Source organism: Bos indicus x Bos taurus, chromosome 5 (genome assembly GCF_003369695.1).
Source record: "Bos indicus x Bos taurus breed Angus x Brahman F1 hybrid chromosome 5, Bos_hybrid_MaternalHap_v2.0, whole genome shotgun sequence".
Taxonomy (NCBI): domain Eukaryota; kingdom Metazoa; phylum Chordata; class Mammalia; order Artiodactyla; family Bovidae; genus Bos; species Bos indicus x Bos taurus.
This window is the reverse complement of record NC_040080.1, coordinates 84,656,619-84,680,347: the sequence shown is the minus strand read 5'-3', so window position 1 is coordinate 84,680,347 and position 23,729 is coordinate 84,656,619. Positions and strand designations below refer to the sequence as shown.

Genomic DNA, 23,729 nt, shown 5'->3' with positions numbered 1-23,729 from the left:
AATATAACTTGACTGATGCGGTGTTTGTGATTCTAGCCTGTCCAACATGCAATGACTTTCACGGACTCGTGCAGAAAATCATGGAACTGCAGGACATTTTAGCCAAAACATCAGCCAAGGTAAAAGCTCCTTAGAAATAGAGTGTGGGGGAGTGTAGCTCAGAAATCCTTGAGGTTTCCTACAGTTTCTTTTATAACCACAGTTGTTCACCTTTGAGATTTTTCTTATCCCCTACTGTGTACTTGAACTGAATCAAAATCCTTGCTCAAGGAAGGGGCTTATAAATATTCAAACCCAAGCCATCTGTATAACAAATGACTCAGTAAATCAAGAATGAGGCAGATTACTTGGTTTTTACACTGCTTACTACAATAGGATTTATTGTTTAATTTAGTTTTTATTATTATTTAGGTTTTTTTTTGCAAGGAAGGAGACAAGAGGATATTGTAAAGAATATGGACCCTAGAATTATGTCGGGGAAATGGTCACACAAAAGCTTTCTACCATTGTGTTACCATTGTAGGATCATTGGCTGTCTTAACCATGTGTCAAATTTACCTGTAGTTTCACCAGGCTGTTGTCATGTTGCATAGCAGATACCGATGACCTAAAAGTTATGTTGCATATGGATGATTTGTTTCTGACAAATGTAATGTCTAAAATTTATGTTTGCACTTGAGCAAACATAGCCATGAAATTAAACATTTTTAAAAATGGAAAATGTTTCTCTGTATTGTGTATGATGCGATTTTGACTTAGACTTCTTTTCTGTTTTATCATAAATCATACAGCATACTTTTCTCTGCTTCCCCCCACACACAAAGTGAAGTGAAAGTCACTCAGTTGTATTCAACTCTTTGCGACCCCATGGACTCTACAGTCCAGGGCAGAATACTGCAGTGGGCTCCCTTTCCCTTCTCCAGGGGATCTTCCCAACCCAGGGATTGAACCCAGGTCTCCCGCATTGCAGGAGGATTCTTTACCAGTTGAGCCACAAGGGAACCCCCACCCCTACCCCCCTGCTACACTCACAAAGGCAGGAGGCAAATTTACTACCAGAAGAGGAGAAAAATCCTTTCTTTTAAATTAAAGGCTTAAGTCATTTGCAACAGCATGGGTGAACCTAGAGATTATCATACTAAGCAGAGTAAATCAGAAAGAGAAAGACAAATACCATATGATTTCACTTATATGTGGAACCTAAAATATGACAGAAATGAACTTATGTATGAAACAGAAAAAGACTCACAGAAATTGAGAACAGACTTGTGGTTGCCAAGGCAGAGGTGGGTGAGGGAGGCATGGATTGGGAATTTGGGATTAGCAGATGCAAACTATTATATAATATACAGAATGGATAAACAATAAGGTCCTACTGTATGGCGCAGGGAACTATATTCAATATCTTGTCATAAACCATAATGGAAACAAATATGAAAAAACAAATTAAAGCCTTAAGTATATCTGTAATAGATGATGAGCATAGCCATCATTACTGCTATTCACCTAAAAAGCAGTCAGATGCCTGTTGGAGTGTTTTGCCTTTCTGTGTCGCTGGAATGCTGAACAATACAAACCTCTTCCTTTGTACTGCAGCTGTCTCGAGCCGAGCAGCGAATGAATAGACTGGACCAGTGCTACTGTGAGAGGACTTGCACCATGAAGGGAACCACCTACCGAGAATTCGAGTCATGGACAGACGGCTGCAAGAACTGCACATGCCTGGTATGGCTTCTGCCGGAGTTCAGACTAATAGAACTCAGATGCCCCTACTCTTTAAAAATGTATTAAACCAATGTCATCATGAAAATTTCAAGACCCATTTCTTCAAAACACAACACTGAAGTGCCAGCAAACCCAGTCAAATCTGAAGAACCGTGTATTGCATTATTAAAGACACTTCCTAGCTTATAAAGATTATTGTGTTTTAAGAATGCTATAAAGTTTTAAGTTTATTGTCCACATGTGAAGGTAATGATTTAAATTGGGTCAGTAAAAGGATTCCCAGAGGATTCTATCCTGTTATGCTTAACTTTACCAGGGATTTCCCCCTCATGTTTTTATTAACACATTTTGATAAAGCTAAATGAAATGCAACAGGAAATACTGTGACCAGATTTGGCTGTATAAATAAATAATAAAGTTATTTAGCTTTAAAAATTTACCAATACAGTGGAGCATAAACTGTAGAGTTTAAATAAATATGATTTCTCTAATTGTTCACTAATTAGGTAGAATGGTTAGAAAGTTTAGTCACTCAGTCATGTCCGACTCTTTGCGACCCCATGGACTATAGCCTACCAGGCTCGTCCATCCATGGGACTTTCCAGGCAAGAGTACTGGAGTGCATTGCCATCCTTCTCCAGAGGATCTTCCTGACCCAGGGATCAAACCTGGGTCTCCCGCATTGTAGGCAGACGCTTTACCGTCTGAGCCACCAGGGAAGTCCCAAGGTAGAAGGTAGAATGGTTGGTGTATTATTATTTCAAACATATAAGTTTATTTTCAAAGAAAAGTTCAAAATGAGTTTGGTTTTGAACTTTAAACTCCACCTGAATTATTTGTGAAAACTGGTTGGCTATAAAGAAGTCAGAAGTCAACATTTTTTCCCAAGTTCATCTAGTTTACTCGAACGTGGAACATCATGATGTTAAGACGGTCAAAGTTAATGGTGAAATAACGGTCCATGTGCGTGTGTGTGCAGGCTTTGTCCGATTTCTATTTAGAAACATATTCCTACCAAAATTACATTTCACAAATACAATAAAACCTTTTCAACTTGTTAAATGGGTGACCCAAATCAAATTGAGTAGTAATGTGGTGAAGTCATAGTTTTTTGAAAAGACTAGAAAAGCAACTAAACTACCTGGGAGTTCTGGGTGACCTTCAGGAATCAAATTCACTGAGGTACCCTTTAGGTTGGTACCTCTTATGATAATTGTCAGCGTCCATTCATGGTGGTGGTCTGTTTGAGCTCAAATATCCCTGGGGGGATTTTTGCATCCTGAAACTGGGTCTCCAGCATGGCAGCTGCTATTCCAGAAATTTTGTTTGTTGATGCTAATTTTGTGAGTCATCTGGGGAGACATAAGTACCCCAGGCTGGCTCTCAGCCTGCTGTTTCCCTGCCAGTGGTACCCTTCCTTCCACCCCTGTCCTCACTCACTTCACAATAGGAGGTGAGACCTCTAGCTTAGTTGCTGAGCAGAAGATGGGGTCAACCACCACCTGTGTTATGACCCAACTTGTGTTACTGTGGGTCTCTGTATATGGATTTTACTGTAATTTTACTGTTAAATTATGGTTTTACCAAAGAGAATAGTGATATTTATGACATTTTACGTGAAGAATTTGAAATTTAAGAAACAACTTAAAAATACTTGAAAACTACCAAACTACAACTTGGAAATTCTTTAAAATACTGTTTTCTTCTCAGAATGGAACCATCCAGTGTGAAACTCTGATTTGCCCAAATCCTGACTGCCCCCTCAAGTCGGCTCCCGCATACGTGGATGGCAAGTGCTGTAAGGAATGCAAATGTGAGCATAACTTTTATGGTGAATATTTTCTTGGCAAAACTAAAGTTTGTATTAATAAATATCCACCCATCATTGGTTTAATCTGGGTAAGCTAAATAGCTTTGAGAAATGATGAAAATAGGAAGAATCCCTTCTTTATTTTGGTTGGGCAGTTCTTTTCCACTTAAAAATATTGTATTCTAGCAAGAAAATTTTTCTTTGAGGAATCTATTCTGTTTAGTGACATTAGTAGCAAAAATATGTAGTCAACTTTGTAGAAGATATTTCTCTAATTAACAGTGCTTGATACAAATACCTCCCAACTAGGTTAAGAATAGTCCACACTCAGCCAAGATAACCAAGAAAATCCGTGATACAAATGACCTTTACAAAACTCGCTGTATGTCCAAATCACAGAAGTGCACAGTAGTATAGAATAGTCCAGTGGGGACGGCCATGGCCTTGATCCATAAAAAGGTGCTCATGCCACTGAATAAAGAAGCTGTCTGACTTTCAGCGTCTGTTGTATACAGTTCGCTTCTGATGTCTGAAAATGCTCTTTGAATCCATAGCTATCATTAAATGGGTTCTATACAATTTACTTAGTAAGAGAAAACATTGCATCTATATTACTTATACTTTAACAGTTGCCTCAAGTCCTTTTTAAAAGTAACATTTAAAACTTAGCCTTTTTAAAAAAGCCAAGAAATAGTATCATGTGAAACCTGGGTTGTCATAAAATTTGTAGAATATATAAGGGTATGTAGAGTTAGTGTTAGTCAGTCGGTTGTGTCTGACTCTCTGTGACCCTATGGACTGTAGCCTGCCAGACTCCTCTGTCTGTGAAATTCTCCAGCCAATAATACTGGAGTGGGTTGCCATTCCCTTCTCCCTGGGATCTTCCCAACCTAGGAATCGAACCTGGGTCTCCTACATTGCAGGTGGATTCTTTAGTATCTGAGCCATCAGGGAAGCTCAGATAAGGCTACGTAAGTGCCATCTAATCTTGCACATGTGTGTACACCCAAGATAGAAAGAGAGGAAGAGTAAGGAGCTCCTTTTTTAGGGTTCTTTATGCTTACCTTGCTCTGCTGATGTTGCGATACCTTACTTTTCCCTACATAGGGTGCTCCTTCTGGTGAGAGTGACAAGTTATTACAGAAAATTCAGGAAGTCACTTTGTAGTTTACTGATTTAATTCCCCCAGGAGCTTATTTATATTTAATTTTGTTAGACTTTACTTTGAACCAATCCATTTCACGAGAGTGTATTAACCTAGTCACCCAGTGTATTAACCTAGTGTATGAACCAGGAAGGGTTATATATATGTCACTAGCTAATTTCCCTGGTGAGGGGTAATCTGAGTTCTTCCTTGAAGTTGTATTAATAATGAAAAGCTTGTACCAACATTCTGTGGTTTTCTTTGTAGATGCGTGGAGGTAGAAAGAAGAAAGGTCCTCTATAGGACTTTATATTGGTTACGTGACAGTAGCGGGAGTCAGTTTTTGCTTTTCTTTCTTTCATCTTTTCCACTGATACTTCTATATTTTTACCTATGAGTATGATAGCTTTGCATTAAGTGATATTGATTTTATTAGAAACAGGCTGATTGAAATAATGAACCATCATGATAGATGAATTAGTCAGAAGTTGTAAATTTTAGTTGTGGTTTTACCATTTGTCTCTGTTACCAACAGTAAGCTGCCTATTAAATCAGACTATGCTTGAAATCTTCTTCACAATAATGTAGTTAGACTTAATTAAATGGTAAAATATTTTAAAATTCATTAATGCAAAGTGCTTCTGGCAGACTTTGGTGTTAATGATTGGAAATCAGTTGTATTTCCTACATAAAAGTGAAAGCTGCACCTGAGTGACCAGTGAAAGGACCACAGCATCACTGGAATTTGAGTCTTTCATTTCATACTGCTGAAAAATAATGAGGATTAAGTGACTGTCTTTTTGGTCACATTCAGTGATATGAGTGCCATGGAATATAGAGAATTTGTGTCCCAATATTGAGCTGGCATGCTATTTTTAGTAAATACCCGTAGAGTTTTTTCATAAGAGAAATAAGTATTTAGGTCATATGGTAAATATTAGAGATAATTTGGGATTGTGTCTCCGCATGCACAAATTTTTTCATTTAAAAAATAGAAATACATAACTTCCTATTGAGTAAATTTATACATGATATAATTTATCCTTTAAAAAAGTGTACAATCCAGTATATTTTAGTATGTCTATAAGGTTGTTCAACCATCACCACTACCTAATTCCAGAACATTTTCATTGTGCCAGGAAGATACCCTCTAACCATTAAGAATGATTCTGTACTTCACTCTTCTGCCACTCCCTGGCAACCACTCATCTACTTTCTGTGCTTATTCAGGGCATTTCATATGAATGGGATTAAGCAATATGCACATGCATAAATTTAAAAACAGTCACTAAAACATTTCAGGAAATGTTCTCTTGAAAAGTTTTGCAAAAAATATTTTATAAAGGATAAATAATATTCAAAATAAATTTAATAATAATTAGCTGACTTGTTTACATAGTTCAGGTCTTCATGTGCTAAAAGTAGGAGAAGCCAATGGTTAGACGGATCTACAATGTTCTGTATGTGTGTGTTTTACTGTTATGTACGAGGGGAACAGTATCATTTTCCTATACTAATTTTCCCAGTAGAATCAGTGTTATAATTTATGAGAACTTAATTTCAGTGGAATACGAATTCTATGTTTTACTTTTTAAAACACAACCATAGCCTTCCTCTTCCACAGTGCCCTCATTCAGTCTTCAAAACTCTTTGCTCAATAGCCTCTTTTAGTTCAGTTCAGTTCAGTTGCTTAGTCGTGTCCGACTCTTTGTGACACCATGAATCGCAGCACACCAGGCCTCCCTGTTCATCACCAACTCCCGGAGTTCACCAAAACTCATGTCCATCAAGTTGGTGATGCCATCCAGCCATCTTATCCTCTGTCATCCCCTTCTCCTCCTGTCCCCAACCCCTCCCAGCATCAGAGTCTTTTCCAATGAGTCAACTCTTCGCCAAAGTACTGGAGTTTCAGCTTCAGCATCACTCCTTCCAATGAACACCCAGGGCTGATCTCCTTTAGGATGGACTGGTTGGATATCCTCACAGTCCAAGGGACTCTCAAGAGTCTTCTCCAACACCACAGTTCAAAAGCATCAATTCTTCGGCGCTCACCTTTCTTCACAGTCCAACTGTCACATCCATACCTGACCACTGGAAAAACCATAGCCTTGACTAGACGGACCTTTGTTTTCAAAGTAATGTCTCTGCTTTTGAATATGCTATCTAGGTTGGTCATAACTTTCTTTCCAAGAAGTAAGCGTCTTTTCATTTCATGGCTGCAGTCACCATCTGCAGTGATTTTGGAGCCCCCCAACATTAAGTCTGACACTGTTTCCCCATCTATTTCCCATGAAGTGATGGGACCAGATGCCATGATCTTAGTTTTCTGAATGTTGAGCTTTAAGCCAACTTTTTCACTCTCCTCTTTTACTTTCATCAAGAGGCTTTTGAGTTCCTCTTCACTTTCTGCCATAAGAGTGGTGTCATCTGCATATCTGAGGTTATTGATATTTCTCCTGGCAATCTTGATTCTAGCTTGTGCTTCTTCAAGCCCAGCATTTCTCATGATGTACTCTGCATATAAGTTAAATAAGCAGGGTGACAATATACAACCTTGACGTACTCCTTTTCCTGTTTGGAACCAGTCTGTTGTTCCATGTCCAGTTCTAACTGTTGCTTCCTGACCTGCACACAGGTTTCTCAAGAGGCAGGTCAGGTGGTCTGGTGTTCCCATCTCTTTCAGAATTTTTCACAGTTTATTGTGATCCACACAGTCAAAGGCTTTGGCATAGTCAATAATAGCCTCTTTAATGACATAAAATTAACAAAATATATTCTGTAGTGAGAACAGTTTAAAGAGGTTAATCATTTATTGTTTCTAAAGCCTTTGGAAGGTAAAAACATGTAACCTAACACTGAATGTTGTCTGGCAAGACTGAAACGAACAACACCAGTACATGTGGCCAGTCATTTTTGGTGTTCTTTATTTAATGCTTTCAGCCTTGCTTCACCAACGTTGTTTGTGCAACACTGGGCAGCCCTGTTTTGTAGCCTGCTCTGTATGTTTCCTCTGTAACTTCAGCTCTAGCCTTTTATCCAAATATAAATACTGTTGAACGGTAGGAAGGTTGTTATTTTGGGAGAGAAGTCAGAGAGAACCAAACCTGTCACGGATCCTTATTTGAATCTACGTAAGCAAAGTGTTGGAAGGAGGGGCTTAACTTTTGTGCCCTTATAATTGAGCTACCATGGTGGAGTTAGGATGAAACCCAAAGGCGGGGCTGCACCAATGCCAAGCCGTTAATGTGTTAATAATCACAACTATAACAAAGCCCTAGCTCTTCCTCACGTTGGAAGGCATGTACTTTGCTCCCCATTTGATCTTTATAACAACTGTATAAAGTAGGCATTGTCTCCATCTTCCTAATTAGAGGGATTACATGACTTGTCCAAGAACACACTTCTAGTTAGATGTTCCAGAGAAATTCTATCTGAAAGTGCTGCGCTTTGCCAGCCTACCTCCCTCGTTAAAAGCATCTGCTCTAATTAATCTCAGTGATCTACCTTCATCAATTGGTAGCTTACCATACAAAGGCCATTAGAGTCCTGGCTAAGTCTAGGTGAAGTTACAATGTAAACAGAGTTTGCCTTTGTCCATTTATCTTCTCCCATTTCAGCCACCACCACTATACTGTTTATTCCAGTCACAGGCTCTCAACTAGTCAATAGTAAGATGGACACAAATTCAAGGCAGCCCCAGAAAATGTAACTGTACATTTGTTCAGTAAATGTAGCTGTTTATATTGATAAGCATTTTGGGTGACATTAAATCTGAAATAGGATGAAGTCAAACTAATTAAAGTACATAACATCTCAACCCATTTAAAAATTATCAGAAAATAATCCATTATAATTCTATGAAATAGAAAGCTACTAAAATCATTGAACTTTGAAAAAAATTTAAACTATTCTGTGCATTCATTTTATTTTATTTCAGTGAACTGTAGATTCAAGTTTGAACAGAGTACTGCTTCACAGCAAGGTGATTCATGAATACAGAGAACCAGAAGCAAATGAGAACTAACATTGTAATGTCTTTTACAGAAAAGGCTATGTTTTAATAAACTACAACAGGGAAGGCAGATTTCCTCTCCATTTCTAGAAAGGCAACAAATACAGGAAATGTGAATGTGACCATCAAAATTGTTTGGTGCTCGCTTGTAGCCATAGTTATTTTAATTGATGTTTTCTCAGAGGACATATTTATATGAATAAATTATAATAATTATTTCGGTTGATTAAAATCAGAGTTTGAATACATAATCAGTTCAGTTCAGTCACTCAATCATGTCCAACTGTTTATGACCACATGGACTGCAGCACACCAGGCCTCCCTGTCCATCACCAACCCCCGGAGCTTACTAAAACTCATGTCCATCGAGTCGGTGATGCCATCCAACCATCTCATCCTCTGTTGTCCCCCTCTCCTCCCAGCTTCAATCTTTCCCAGCATCAGGGTCTTTTCCAATGAGCCAGTTCTTTACATCAGGTGGCCCAAGTATTTTAGCTTCCGCTTCAGCATCAGTCCTTCATGAATATTCAGGACCAATTTCCTTTAGGATGGACTGGTTGGATCTCCTTGCAGTCCAAGGGACTCTCAAGAGTCTTCACCAACACCACAGTTCAAAAGCATCAATTCTTTGGTGCTCAGCTTTCTCTATAGTCCAACTATCACATCCATACATGAGTACTGGAAAAACCATCACTTTGACTAGACTGACCTTTGTTGATAAAGTAATATCTCTGCTTTTTAATATGCTGTCTACGTAGGTCATAGCTTTTTTTTCAAGGAGCAATCGTCTTTTAATTTCATGGTTGCAGTCACCATCTGCAGTGATTTTGGAGCCCAAGAAAATAAAATCCATTACTGTTTCCATGGTTACCTCATCTATTTTCCATGAAGTGATGGGACTGGATGCCATGTTCTTAGTTTTTTGAATGTTAGAAGCCAACTTTTTCACTCTCCTCTTTCAGTTTCATCAAGAGGCTCTTCTTCACTTTCTGCCATAAGCGTGGTGTCATCTGCATATCTGAGGTTATTGATATTTCTCCTGGCAATCTTGATTCCAACTTGTGCTTCATCCAACCTGGCATTTCTCATGATGTACTCTGCATATGAGTTAAATAAGCAGGGTGCCAATATACAGCCTTGACGTGCTCCTTTCCCAATTTGGAACCGGTCTTTTTTTCTATGTCCCTAATTGTTGCTTCTTGACCTGCATACAGATTTCTCAGGAGGCAGATCAGATGGTCTGGTGTTTCTATCTCTTGAAGAATTTTCCACAGTTTATTGTGATCCATACAGTGTTCTGTGTTGATTAGACATTGTACAGTTTTAAACTTAAAACACTGTCAGCTTAGGTAAAATGGACTTACCATTCCTTTTGAGTGGTTAAGCATGTGGGTTATAGAGTTAGATTTTCTGGGTTTGAGTTCTGGCTCCACTGCTTATTAGCTTATTAGCTGTGCAGCTTTGGCCAAGTTACTTTACCTCTCCCAGTCTCAGTTTCCTCATGTTATATCTCAAGGTTGATGTAAGGACTGAATGAATTGTAAAGTGCTTAGAACAATGTTAGCTATTATTCCTGTTTTTATGAAAAGAATCATTTATTTTTTTTAATTTATATTTTTATTCAATCTAGTGAAACTATCTCATTTGGTTATAGATCTTAAAACTGCACAGGACCTAGAGATCTTCAGAGCTGCACTTTGCTTTTGTTGAGGTAAATAGGGACAGTGTAAAACACGAACAATGAAGCTAGGGAGGTTAAATGACTGTTCTGAGATCAATTATTTTGTAACGTAAGGTTATATTTTTTCCCCCAAGTTCTGTGCTAACACACATTACTACTATCTTCAAGACCATTCCTCCCTCAGTATTTTGGGTGGATCTTGATCAGGGTTGACACTTGGAACCAATGCATTATGTATTTTTTGGTGTTTGGCATTCATTTAAACTCACATTTGCAAGATTCTTCCATATTTTTTTGCATGTAGATGTTGATTTTTCATGTTTCTTGTTGTGTATGTCCCATTTGTGTTAATATATCACAGGCCAATCTGTTATTGAAGAGTGAGTCAGGTGGTTTCCAGTTTTTGACTCTATAAATGTAAATGTGATGTACATGTTTTTGGTGTCGTGCGTGCCTGTTGGATATTTACCTTAGAGTTGTTTGGGCACATAGTAAAGCTGTTTCATTCTGCAACAAAACTGTTTAACCCTTCAGCAAAATTGTTTTGCCAAACAGTTTCCCTAAGTGACCTTTCCAGTTTGCCCTTCCATTAACAATGTATAAACATTCCATTTGCTCCACAATCTCATCCACACTTGACATTCTTGGTCTTTTTAATTTTAAGCATTCAGTTCAGTTCAGTTCAGTCACTCAGTTGTGTCTGACTCTTTGCGACCCCATGAATCGCAGCATGCCAGGCCTCCCTGTCCATCACCAACTCCTGGAGTTCACTCAGACTCACGTCCATTGAGTCAGTGATGCCATCCAGCCATCTCGTCCTCTGTCATCCCCTTCTCCTCCTGCCCCCAATCCCTCCCAGCATCAGAGTCTTTTCCAATGAGTCAACTCTTCGCATGAGGTGGCCAAAGTACTGGAGTTTCAGCTTTAGCATCATTCCTTCCAAAGAACACCTAGGACTGATCTCCTTCAGAATGGACTGATTGGATCTCCTTGCAGCATTAGGACATATTATATTGATACATCATGTTGTACTGTACTTCAAATTTGCATTTCCCTGACAACTAGTGAAGATGAGCAATTTTTCATATATTTATGGACCAATTTCCTTAATTTTAAATAATAGAAAATAAGAGTAGATTTTTAAATACAAATAAGTACAAACATTTCCCCGAAGATCATTTTTCTTTTTCTTTTTTTTGGCAGGAGATGTTAGCTTGGGTGGTTTGATTCTTTTATTTTCACATTAGTATGCAAATATGGATGATCTAGCTCTCTCACTTAAAAAGAGTAGCAAAGTAGGGATTAAATGACTATCACTCAAGAAATTTGGGTTTTTTAAAAAAAAGTAATGACAGGAATGAAACTGACTCAGAGACTTTTAAACATGTGAATACAAAAAGGAAGGGAAAAAAAGCAATGGTATATAATTCACCAAGAATCTCTTTGTTCTTAAAAAAAAAAAGCCTAATTTATATCGGTGACATTAAAAAAGAAAATAATTTTGGAGAAACATAACCAATAAGCTTAGCTGTGTCTAAAGTAATTCTGGAAGCATGGGAAATATGCAGTATGCATTGGGGGGTCTCATGCATGAACACAATTATAAATTAGTTGGCTTTATATTTCTCCACAAGGGGCTATGTGACCAGAATGCTAATGCTGACTTGGGGGATCTATGCAGTAACGAAAAAGGTAGAAATAATAATCAAGAGGAAGATGTGTTGTTTTACATATCCCATGCAATATTTTTGGATAGTTTCCTGAATGTCTGTAGTTATTAAGGAATAGTATGTCAGCAAACAGTTGAAAGAGCTTAGTGCTAATGATGTTGCTATAAATCATGTGCATGGCCTTGGTTTGAATTGTCTTTTCTCATCAAAATTACCTTAATTTAGTATTTAAAATAATATTGAATACATCATAGAATTAATACCCTTTCTTAATTATATAGGTATGTGTGAAAAATGGGCAAAAAAATAGTTCACTTGTGTAATACTTAGTTAAGGTCATTGAGCTTGTGATAGGGAATACTTTCACTAAAGACAAATAGCTAAGTTTTATTAAAGAGAGATCTCATCTCTCTTTAATAAAGATAATCCTGTAGGCTTCCTGAACACCATCATTAATTTTGTGCTAATATTTTTTCATAAACTCTTCAAACAGGCATTTGGTATCCTGCTATCTTTTAGGCATTTTAAACACTGATAAATTTCACATCAGTGGAAAAAATACTGGACTGGAATATATTAGTAAGCAAGAATAATTAACAATATAGCCTTCAGATTAATGACTTATGAGACACCACATGATACATTTTAATGATCTTTAGAAAAAATGAAAAATCTATTGTTAAGTAGTTAGCCAGCGGAGCTGACATGCCAGGGAAATACAGGGCAGAATTACAGGATGATGGCAATGTCATAGCAATTTGCTGGTGTGTTCTCTACTTCACAGTCCTGAGATGTGTGACTCATTCTCTCTTCCTAATCCTACTATAACACTTTTAATATCTTAACTAAAATAATAATTCATACATTAATATTCAATCCATCTAAAAAGATATAACATAAAAAGTAAAAATCCCCCTTTCCCCCCCACCGCTGAGCTTGTAGTCCTTGTGTGTCCGTCAGAGGATTTCAATGAGTCCACTCATATGCACATGTAGGCTTTTCATGCACAGTAAGTGATGTCATACAGCTTTCTGTGCTTTGATCTTGGATATGTTTCCTTATCAACAAATGTTTAAAAATGGCTGCATGGTACTCCGCTGTACAATGTATCATAATGAGCCTTCCCCCTCAAAGTCTATCTTGATTGTCTCCAATCTGTTTTTGCTGTTTTTCTTATGAAAATCAATACTGTGGGATGTCACGCATGTATAATCTTGGGGTGCTTTTTTGCCCCTTTATCTATATGGTAAATTGCTGAGTGTGGCATTGCTGGGTCAGAGACTGTGGCACTTTTGAATATTGCCAGCTCTTGTGCTACAATTATTTTCTTGCTCTAAGTTACAAAAAGCTGGTGCAGCCTGTTCTTCCCTCTAGTAAGGAGCACTTGGTGGCAGCGCTGAGGGAAACCTGAAAACACCACTTTTCTCTCAGTGTCATGAGTTCTTTGAAAAGAGCATCGGGGACATTCTTCTTTTTCCCAAGCAACCTTGACAAGGTAATATCAATTCATGGGAGAGTCCTCCATGAAAGATAGTCTATAAAAGCCTGAACTTTATTGTTTTACCACAAACAACATTGTCTGGTGAGCTGATAAAATTAATTGCCATTCTACATCTTTGGTAAATTCTGTAGATAGCATGAGGATATATTGAATTTATTTATTTTTCCTGAAATGAAAGTGGTCTTCCAGAAGACATAACACAGGTACAGCCCTCTGATTTTGAGGCATTATACTGGGCCTATTTAATCATGTTCTATTTTAAAATAATAGAGAATACTCAGCCTCTAGTTCTTCACTCTGAATTGTAATTTCTCTTCATTATTAAGGTTCTTGAATAAATGTATTTTGTGGGTTTTATTATTTTTCATGCCCCATTACATTTTCTCAAAAGAATGTCTCTGCCCATCTAATGACATTGCTTAAATGGCCTAAAACTCTTCAGAAGAAAGCTTTATGCAAATTTGTCTATAATAATAATTAAATCAAACTGTCTAGCACAGCTCTAAGAGAATAAAAATGGGACTCTTTAGGTGATTGGAAAGCTCGTCCTTCTTAGTAGTATAAGGCTTTGAAACAAGCGAGAGGATTTCAGATTTATGCCAAAGCAAAAGATCCATAATCTGGATATCATTCATATGAGACACAATTTAAGAGAGAAGACAAAACACTTATCTTAGGCAGAAAATGCAGCTTCTTATCTGCTGCGTTGGTAGGTAATTGTTTTAAAAATGAGCTTATTTTCTTCTGAGAAGAGATCAAACAAAACAGCATTTTGAAATCAGAATAGGGAAAAATAAGGTATATGCAATTTAAAGCATCTTACCAGTTGATTTAAGCAGTTATGTTGAATGTAGTAAGTCAGGAAGACCAGCTGCATAATAGAGGTAAGTGGACATCAGAGTGCCCATTGGAGAACAAAGCCACAATTCCCACCAACCCCAAGAGGAAGGACAAAGCAGCAGCTCAGCTGCCTCAGCCTCTCCAGTGGATGCTTTGAATACTGTGTGTGGCCTGTGCTCCCTGGCACATATTTACAGACTGTGTAAAATTAGTATCGATTAAAAATTAGATTTAGAGAACACAATGATATTAGAGTTCCGTGTGAGGAAGGGTCAGTAAGGAATTCTCTTTTTCAGTTTAGAGACGCTTGTAATAAAGTACGATTCAGGCACATTTCTTTTTGTACAAGTGCTGGCCCTTAATTCAAAACTATTTCACTATTAAAAATACATATGAAATCATATAAAATTGCTTTAAAAGTTGTTACTGGAGTTGGTGGTGGTAAGAATAGAGCTGCATTCAACTCAGGAAATGATAAACTTGTAAAATCTCTCTTCTTTGGAATGGTTGCTATAAACCCATGGCCTGCTACTAGAATATTCTATCCACATTATATTCTAGAACCTTTGCCTAGATTTTGCTTCTAAATCGCAACAGCTGCTATTTACACTCTCTTCACCGCAGTTGCTGGAATGTTGCCTTTATTGAGGAAATGGATATATGGTCTCTGGAGTTGGAGCAACACCAGGTTTTTAGGATTTGATGTTCAGATCTTGGCCTTATTGTTTGTTTTATAATTTAGTTACATTGTTGGTATAAAAACATTTCTGGGCTGGCTGACTTCAGCGTGGTGCTCAATTATAAATATTATTTCAAATTGTAAAGGCATGTCTCACAAACACTTATGCAACAAACTCAGCAACTTAGGAAAGAGAATTTTATGTCTCCACAGCATAACAGATCATATACAGATATAATATTTATGATTTTAACTGTTGTCAAGTGACCCCAATGATCCATGGTACATACATTTGTAATTTTGCTGAGATCTGAATTTCCATTCATCAAGCTGTGAGGGCTATATGCAGGAATGCATCACTTAGCTCAGTGCTTCTCAAATTTTAATGGGAATATGAATCACCTAGGGATCTTGTTAAAATGAAAATTATGATTCAGTTGTTCTGGAGTGCAGCCTGAGAGTTTGCATTTTCAGCCAGTTCGTGGGTGATGCTGTTTTGGGGAACACTCTTTGATTAGCAAAGATTTAGTTAGTGGTTGTGCTTTCCTGGTTGTTTAGACTCTCAGTGGAGCTTCATTTTTCTGTCTTGGAAAACAAGTATGTAGTAAGGTCTCTGAATATATGTTTTAGGATTTATTTTTTAAGCTGACATTTATTATTTTCCGAGCATGAAAATTTAACATAAATCATCCTGCTGTCTCTCATAATGCTTTCCCATTTACAGACGAGGAAAGGAAAGGTCAGAGAGGTTACTTCACTTGCTGAAGACAATATAGCCAGTAAAGTGGCAGCACTACAATTGAGCACGTGCAGTGTTTCTCCTGTATTGCTTCATGTGTGTGTGACATGTTTCATTAATGGAAGTAGAAAATCAGTATGAATAGAGAAGTAAGAAAAACTTAGGGTGTTCCAGAGACAGCAGTTATGTGTTAAAATGATATGTAAATACTTAGGAGATAGAATATAACGCTTATTTCTATATGCAGTAAAAAGGAGAGAAAGATCAAATGTCAATTATCCATTATTCATTACTAAAATGAAGTGTCTTGTCTGTTATAGGAAGCAGAACTTTTCATTGCTTTGTAGTATCTTCTATGTGGGGCAGAAACTGTTGATCCTGGTAGTTCAGGAAGAGAAATCTTAAAAGCAGATGTCTTCTGGTTGGGATTTTTATTTGATTTTGGCAAAGAACAGGAGAAGTACTTTGAATTAAAACTTACATGTGTTTACAAAAAGATCCGGACCTACCTGGAATCTTGACTGGAATTTTTGAAAATCTGTGGTCATGGAGAATTCTTTATCCTTAGTCCCCCAATTTTTTTTTCTTCTTTTTGAAGTTTTCTTTGCATTTTTTAGATTAAATGAGGTCCTTTCCTAAATATTTTTGGTGGAATAATCCACGCCGGTCTGATTTCCTAGGCCTTTAGTAGCTTTCTAAATCTTATGAGTTATCTAGCTTTAGTTTTGTCAGGTTGGTGTGCTAAGATGAATTGTGCTTTCTTAATGTTAAACTGTTTTCATTGAGCTTGCAACTATTCGTGCCCTCCCCCACCCCCTCACACACACACTGAAGTCTTTGGTCTTTTTATTCTAGGTCTTGTAAGAACAAGATTAATAAAAGCAACCTAGTGTTAGAAAACTTGAGAACAAAACTTTCCGTCAGCTTGAATTCCCTTTTCTCTTTTGCAGAAATTCCCTGATCAATCCATGCCTTAGAATTGTGCTCTATGTCACTTAATTCCTGGGGTGATTTCAAAGATGGTGGGCCAAAGGAGCTAGTGAATCTGCGCAAACATACTTCATGGTGTAAAACTGAGTGTGTGCACATGGACTTGCATATTTTCTCAACTTTTATTCAACCTATTCAGGTCTTTTTGACCAGTTTTAGGTCCTCATAGTTTATGGTAGTATCATTTGTAAGAAGACATGAAAGAGGAACTTTTTCCCCTCCCTGGAATTGTTATTGTTAGATTTGGGAAGCTAATTCTTTATTATGTTTGGAGGAAGAGAATAAAAGAGCAGTGGGTAACACATTCTTTTCACACTGTTTAGTGGGTAAGTGTCATGTCCTTAAACCAATAAAAATGTGTGCTTTTCTGATCACAAATGAGTTTATCTCACAGCAAGCAGTGCTAAGAATTTCTCATTTGTGTTTATGCCTATAGTCTACCTCCAGTGTTTCTCAGGCCCCGAATCTCAGAAAGGTCACTTTGATTTGTTGGTTGGGAAGGAGGGAGGGGGTAGTCTAGTATAGAACAAAATGAACATTGTACTTGTTCACTGATTTATTTCATCTCTTAATGTCCCTTCGAACAAGGATTTTTAAATGCTGTAGGGCTTGGAGCAGGAGGAGACAGTCAGCTGAATGTGGAATGGAATTGGATTAACTCTCCTGGCTGAGTTTACCATATGCCCAAGAATGAGTTTAGGAGCTAGAGAGCTTGGAATAATCCTAGAAATAGTAGTATGGGGATGATTGCTCTATGCATATGGAAATTGTGTGAAATAAAGGTGAAATTATATGTCTTGCTGCTGTATCTCTTTCTTTCTAATTTTCATTCATTATTAAGTACCACCTACGAATTAGTTTCTGCTAGACACTGGAGATAGAGTGATGAACAAAATAAGATTTGTCTCTGCCCTTGTGAACCTAATAATCAAGTTGGGGAGACAGACATTAATCATCTTATAATCAAGTATGCAGTGCAATGTTGCAGCAGTAAGATGTTGATAAAGCACCTGCAGTAAGTGAAATTCATCTAGCATGGAGATCAGAGAAGGCATCCTTTAGAAAATTATGTTGAATTGAGATCTGATAAATAAATAGCATTATACCAGTAAAGAGAAAAAGGAAGAAATGTTCAGGCTGAGAGAATTTAATGTGCAAAGGCTCTGTGTATGGAGATAGGATGTTGTGAAAGGAGGCTGATGTGGTTAACGTGCAGACATGCCACTGGAGAGGTAAGAAGGACTGGAATAAGGAGTGTTATTTCTTTCCCAAGGGCAATGGGGTGCAAGTTACATATGATATTTTGCCTGTTTTTGCAGTTATCCAGAGAAGAGACGATGGTAGCTTCATTAAGTAGAAGTGATATATGTTTATGGTAGAGCCAATAGGATTTTCTGATGGCTTGATATGGGTGTGAGTTAGAAGGGTCAGGATGACTAAAGTTTTTGGATTGAGAAAGTAGGAGGATGGAGTTGCTATTGGCTAAGATGAGATCATTGCTAATTGAGTCGGATTTGGGATGGTGGCTAAAATCAAGACTTTAGTTTAGATGTGATTTGACAGATGTATTAGCCATTTAAATGGAAATATAGACAAGCAGTTATATTTTAGTCTGAAGTCTGGGACAGAAGTCAAAAGTAGAGTTAAGAATCAATCTGAATAGTTGAAATTTTTCCTATGGTTGATGGTTGTTGACAATTTGTGTTTATTTTTTGAATTAATTTTTTATCTATATTGTCCACTTTAAAATTCAATTCTTTGTATTTTTGTTTCAAAACAGCTCTTTTTATAATAAAACTCATGTTATGTGTGTTGCAAACATATTTTCATAATGTTACTTCTTCTATTCAGTGTTTTCCAGCGTGAAGAAAATTTAGAATTTTATGTAATTGAATCTTCTTGTCATGCTAAAAAGGCCTTTTCCTCTTTTTATTCATAAAAAATATTTACTTTATAATCTCCCAGTGGCTCCTTCTCCTTCAGGTTTACACAATCTGGGATTTATTTTGTGAATCTGAGGTAATAATTCCAACTAACTTTCCCAAACAAGTTAAACAATAATTCCAAAATCATTTGTTGAATATTATTTTGTTTACTGTTTAACATTCCACTTTATATTATATAAAGTGAAATTGTTAGTCACTCATTTGTGTCCAACTCTTTGTTACCCCATGGACTTTAGCCCACCAGGCTCCTCTGTCCATGGAATTCTCCAGGCAAGGCTACTGGAGTGGGTAGCCATTCCCTTCTCCAGCGATCTTGGCAACCCAGGGATCGAACCTGGGTCTCCTGCACTAAAGATGGATTATTTACTGTTTGAGCCACCAAGGAAGTCCATATTATATAAATATTTACATATTTACATGTATTTAAGTTTGTTTCTAGAATTTCTCTTATTTTCTATTAATCTATCTCATGGTACTGATTCTACAGATTTTAATTATTGTAGTGTTCTAGCATGAGTTTTTATCTGGGAAAACCATCATTGTTCTTTCTAAAAACTTCTTTGGCTTATTTTCTATCATTCATGCTTCCAGATGACATCTGCATATCATGAGAATTACCTGTCCCTAAATGGTTTTCAAAACTCAGTCATATTTGCATCTGATTCTGATATCATTTTTTGTGATAATCCTTTGACAGATACCACAGAAAGTATTCTGTGGCTGTTTTTGTTTTTTTTTTTTGTATGTATCACTGAGAGCAGTTTCATGGTTTAAGATTTGCAAAATTTCAAAGCTGAAGTATTTTGGGGTGTTGACAAGTTCAAGGGTATGGCTATGGTGAGAGTGTTTAACTGGTGAAGGAATGAAATTTGCATTCCAGGAAGCAAGGAAACTTAGTTTCTAGGTATTGAATAGATTTTTCTAAAGACCTTTCAAAGTTTCCCAAGACAAAGTGGAGAAATAGATTGTTTTTTAGGTTCTGATAACTCCATCATAGGCAGGTGACACTAATGAGGAGGAGTGATAGAGAGGGATGGAAAAAAAGGAGGATGGATTCCTCCAAAGGATGAATGTTTTGGAAGTAACACTTCCTTACTATCTCAGGCACACACGTGGTGTTGGAAAATGAAAAATCTAAATGACATGGTTCCATAGGAAGAAACATTATCCTTACTGAAAATATAAGTTTCAGTCAGAGGAGGGAAGTGAAGGGAGCATTCTGTGAGGTGCTAGGTTGTGAAGGATATATAGACAATGGTTAACATGGAGGATTGGAAGCCCTGAGGATAAGTTGGGTTTTGCTTTGTAGCAAAACATCCCCAGACTCCGTTTCTTAAAGCAATAGTTTGATAGGTTGGAAATCTAGACTGGGCACCTGGGTTTTTTGTTTTTACTTAATTTGGTTAGTCTAGTCTTGGCCAGGCTTGCTCATGTATCTGTGGTTAGCTGGTGGGTTAACTTGGTTTAGGATGACCTCACATTTTGTGGCTGGGATAATGGGAGTCTCTTTCCATGACATCTTTCAACACAGCAGGTTAGTCCAGGGTTATTCATCTGATGCTAGCATATTTCTACATCCAGGCTTGCAAAGTCTTTTGAAATCTACGCTAGGAACTCAGCTGAATGTTGTTGAACACTGTTACTTCTACAATGCATTTTGTTGGCCAGGTCAAGTCACAAGGCAATTGTGATGATGGAGGACCTGTAAAGTTATTTAGAAGGGAACATAGAAACAGGGATCAGAAAATGATAGTTTTTTCTACAGTCTTCAATACCCAGGAAAGATGATTGAAGGGGAAGGAAGTCCAAAGAGGTATAAGGATGAAAGCAGGAGAGATGTATCTGATTGTTGCTTTTGAATTGTGGTCAAGAATGAAGGAATGTGAAGTATAGTGGACTTCACTGAATTCAAGGACTCTATTTTTACTTTGGCATTAACTTTCAACACTGGTACAGCTTGCATGCATTCTCAACGGTATTAAGAACTCCGTAAACCTAGTGGCCCACCACCATGGCTGAGGCAATTCCTGATGGAGGTAACAGATGGTATGTAGTTGTTGTCCAGTTGCTCAGTTGTGTCCAACTCTTTGAGACCCCATAGACTTCAGCATGCCAGGCTTTCCTGTCCTTCATTGTCTCCTGGAGTTTGCTCAAACTCATGTCCATTGATTCAGTGATGCCATCCAACCATCTTATCCTTTGTTGCCCTCTTCTCCTCCTGCCCTTGGTCTTTCCCAGCATCAGGGTCTTTTCCAATGAGTTGGCCCTTTGCATCAGGTGGCAAAAGTATTGGAGCTTCAGCATCAGTCCTTCCAATGAATATTCAGGGTTGATTTCCTTTAGGAAATGGTTTGACTGGTTTGAGCTCCTTGATTTCCAAGGGACTCTCAAGAATCTTCTCCAGAACCACAATTTGAAAACATCAGTTCTTCAGCATTCAGTCTTCTTTATGGGCCAACTCTCACATCCATACATGGCCACTAGATGGTATATTGCACATGCCCAGTTGCTCAGTCATGTCCGACTCTTAGTGACCCCATGGGCTGTAGCCCACCAGGTTCCTCTGTCCATGGGATTTTCCAGGCAAGAATACTGGAGTGGGTTGCCATTTCCTCCTCCAGGGTGTCTTCCCAACCTAGGCATCGAACTCGCGTCTTTTGTGTCTCCTGCATTGGCAGATGAATTCTTTACCACTGAGCCACCTGGGAAGTCCAGATGGTATGTTAAAGGCATGAAAGTTTGCTTTTTGGAATAGTGATTCAAATAGAAAAAAAGAGGAATGTAATATGGTGCCTTTAATGAAATTCTATTCCAGAAATGCAAGGATCAGAAGTGGGTAACTCCTAGAAGGTCAGTCTCAAGTAGAAGTAACAGTGGGTGAGTGACAAGTGAAGAGAAAGGCTTCCAAAGAAATTGTAACCCAGGTTTATATAGAATGAATTGTTATTCTATTTCATACAAGGCAGGGTTCATTTGGCATTTATTTCACTTGTCCATCACTTGACACAGTATCAATACACAGTAGATGCTCAGTAAATGCTTTAGCATCATTTATTGAATAAGATGTTTCATAGTTTGGCCCTTTCCTGAGAATTTTTATCGTACTCTATTTCATCTATACATATGAACAGTAGGTTTAGATTATTATATTCATGCATCTTTTGAAGAAAGAATAATTGATTGCATGTTACTACTCTGTGGCAAGTGTATTCTTTCTATATTTTAAATTGGGGCTTTAATAAAGCAGAGTAACCAGGGGTTATGTGTGGCAGCAGTTGACACAGTTGATAGCATTCGGAAAAGCATTCATCCTGAAAATAACAGAAGAAACTGTCTCTTCTAAATTTTTCACTTTGTCATGAATATTGTAAACATTCATTCAGGACAAGTTAAAGCCATTTCTTTTTTTTTTTTTTTTTTGGTTTTAATTTTATTTTATTTTTAAACTTTACATAATTGTATTAGTTTTGCCAAACATCAAAATGAATCCACCACAGGTATACATGTGTTCCCCATCCTGAACCCTCCTCCCTCCTCCCTCCCCATACCATCCCTCTGGGTCGTCCCAGTGCACCAGCCCCAAGCATCCAGTATCGTGCATCGAACCTGGACTGGCAACTCGTTTCTTACATGATATTTTACATGTTACAATGTCATTCTCCCAAATCTTCCCACCCTCTCCCTCTCCCACAGAGTCCATAAGACTGTTCTATACATCAGTGTCTCTTTTGCTGTCTCATACACAGGGTTATTGTTACCATCTTTCTAAATTCCATATATATGCGTTAGAATACTGTATTTATGTTTTTCCTTCTGGCTTACTTCACTCTGTATAATAGGCTCCACATATACACAATGGAGTATTACTCAGCCATTAAAAAGAATACATTTGAATCAGTTCTAATGAGGTGAAAGCCATTTCTTGATTTTGACTTCTTTGAGAACAAAGCAATACCCGAATATTCAGTGATCATAGATAACATATCAGAAAACTAAAAACATTTAACTGGGATAGTCTCTTTCAGTTCAGTTCAGTTCAGTTGCTCAGTCTTGTCCGACTCTTTGCGACCCCATGAATTGCAGCATGCCAGACCTCCCTGTCCATCACCAACTCCTGGAGTTTACCCAAACTCATGTCCATTGAGTTGATGATGCCTTCCAGCCATCTCACCCTCTGTCGTCCCCTTCTCCTCCTGCCCCCAATCCCTCCCAGCATCAGAGTCTTTTCCAATGAGTCAACTCTTCGCATGAGGTGGCCAAAGTATTGGAGTTTCAGCTTCAGCATCAGTCCTTCCAATGAACACCCAGGACTGATCTCCTTTAGAATGGACTGGTTGGATCTCCTTGCAGTCCAAGGGACTCTCAAGAGTCTTCTCCAACACCACAGTTCATGGGATAGTCTCTTTAGATTATGCTAAAAACAGTGATGAGTTTGCATATATGCAGTACTAATGCTTGGTAAATATATCTTTTGTATCAAAAGAGATGTTTACTATCCATAAAAGAAAATACATTTCACTAGATAAACAAAGCATGATGTTCATTTGTTTGCAGGTTTTCACTATTGTAAAATATTGCCATAATTATTATATCAGGTTTTATCTAATAAAAACAAAATTTAAAGGTCAAATATTATATAAGATTTTAGAATTTTGACCCAGATTGCTGAATTGTTCTCAGAGGTTTCACCAATTTACACTTCAGTAATATATGGCTGCCTGCTTCTCTACACCAGTCCAGCATAAGATGTTGTCTTCATTATATTAAAAAGAAAATGTCTTCTAATTTGATGTATGGTGTTAATATATTGTCCAGTGTGACTCAAATATACTGAATGATGTGACAGTGTAAGTAGAGTATTTTGTGATAAAGGTGGAGAAAGATACAATGGCTAGATAATACACAGTCTTTCAGATGATATTAAAGATACTGAAAGATCTTCATATTTATTTGTTTAGTCATTAGAAAATGTACTGTATTTAGGTACAATTT

The 23,729-nt window shown here is 37.5% G+C and overlaps 1 protein-coding gene across 3 annotated transcripts in view; it reads left to right on the top strand.

The window, feature by feature from the left end:
* NELL2 (neural EGFL like 2) overlaps nucleotides 1-23,729 on the top strand; it is a 462,863-nt gene that overhangs the window by 177,376 nt on the left and 261,758 nt on the right. For all 3 annotated transcript variants that reach the window (XM_027542640.1, XM_027542641.1, XM_027542642.1), the window contains exons 8-10: nucleotides 37-119; nucleotides 1,597-1,725; nucleotides 3,436-3,538. In XM_027542640.1, the coding sequence (XP_027398441.1) occupies nucleotides 37-119; nucleotides 1,597-1,725; nucleotides 3,436-3,538 (315 nt within the window). The remainder of the gene's footprint in view (nucleotides 1-36; nucleotides 120-1,596; nucleotides 1,726-3,435; nucleotides 3,539-23,729) is intronic.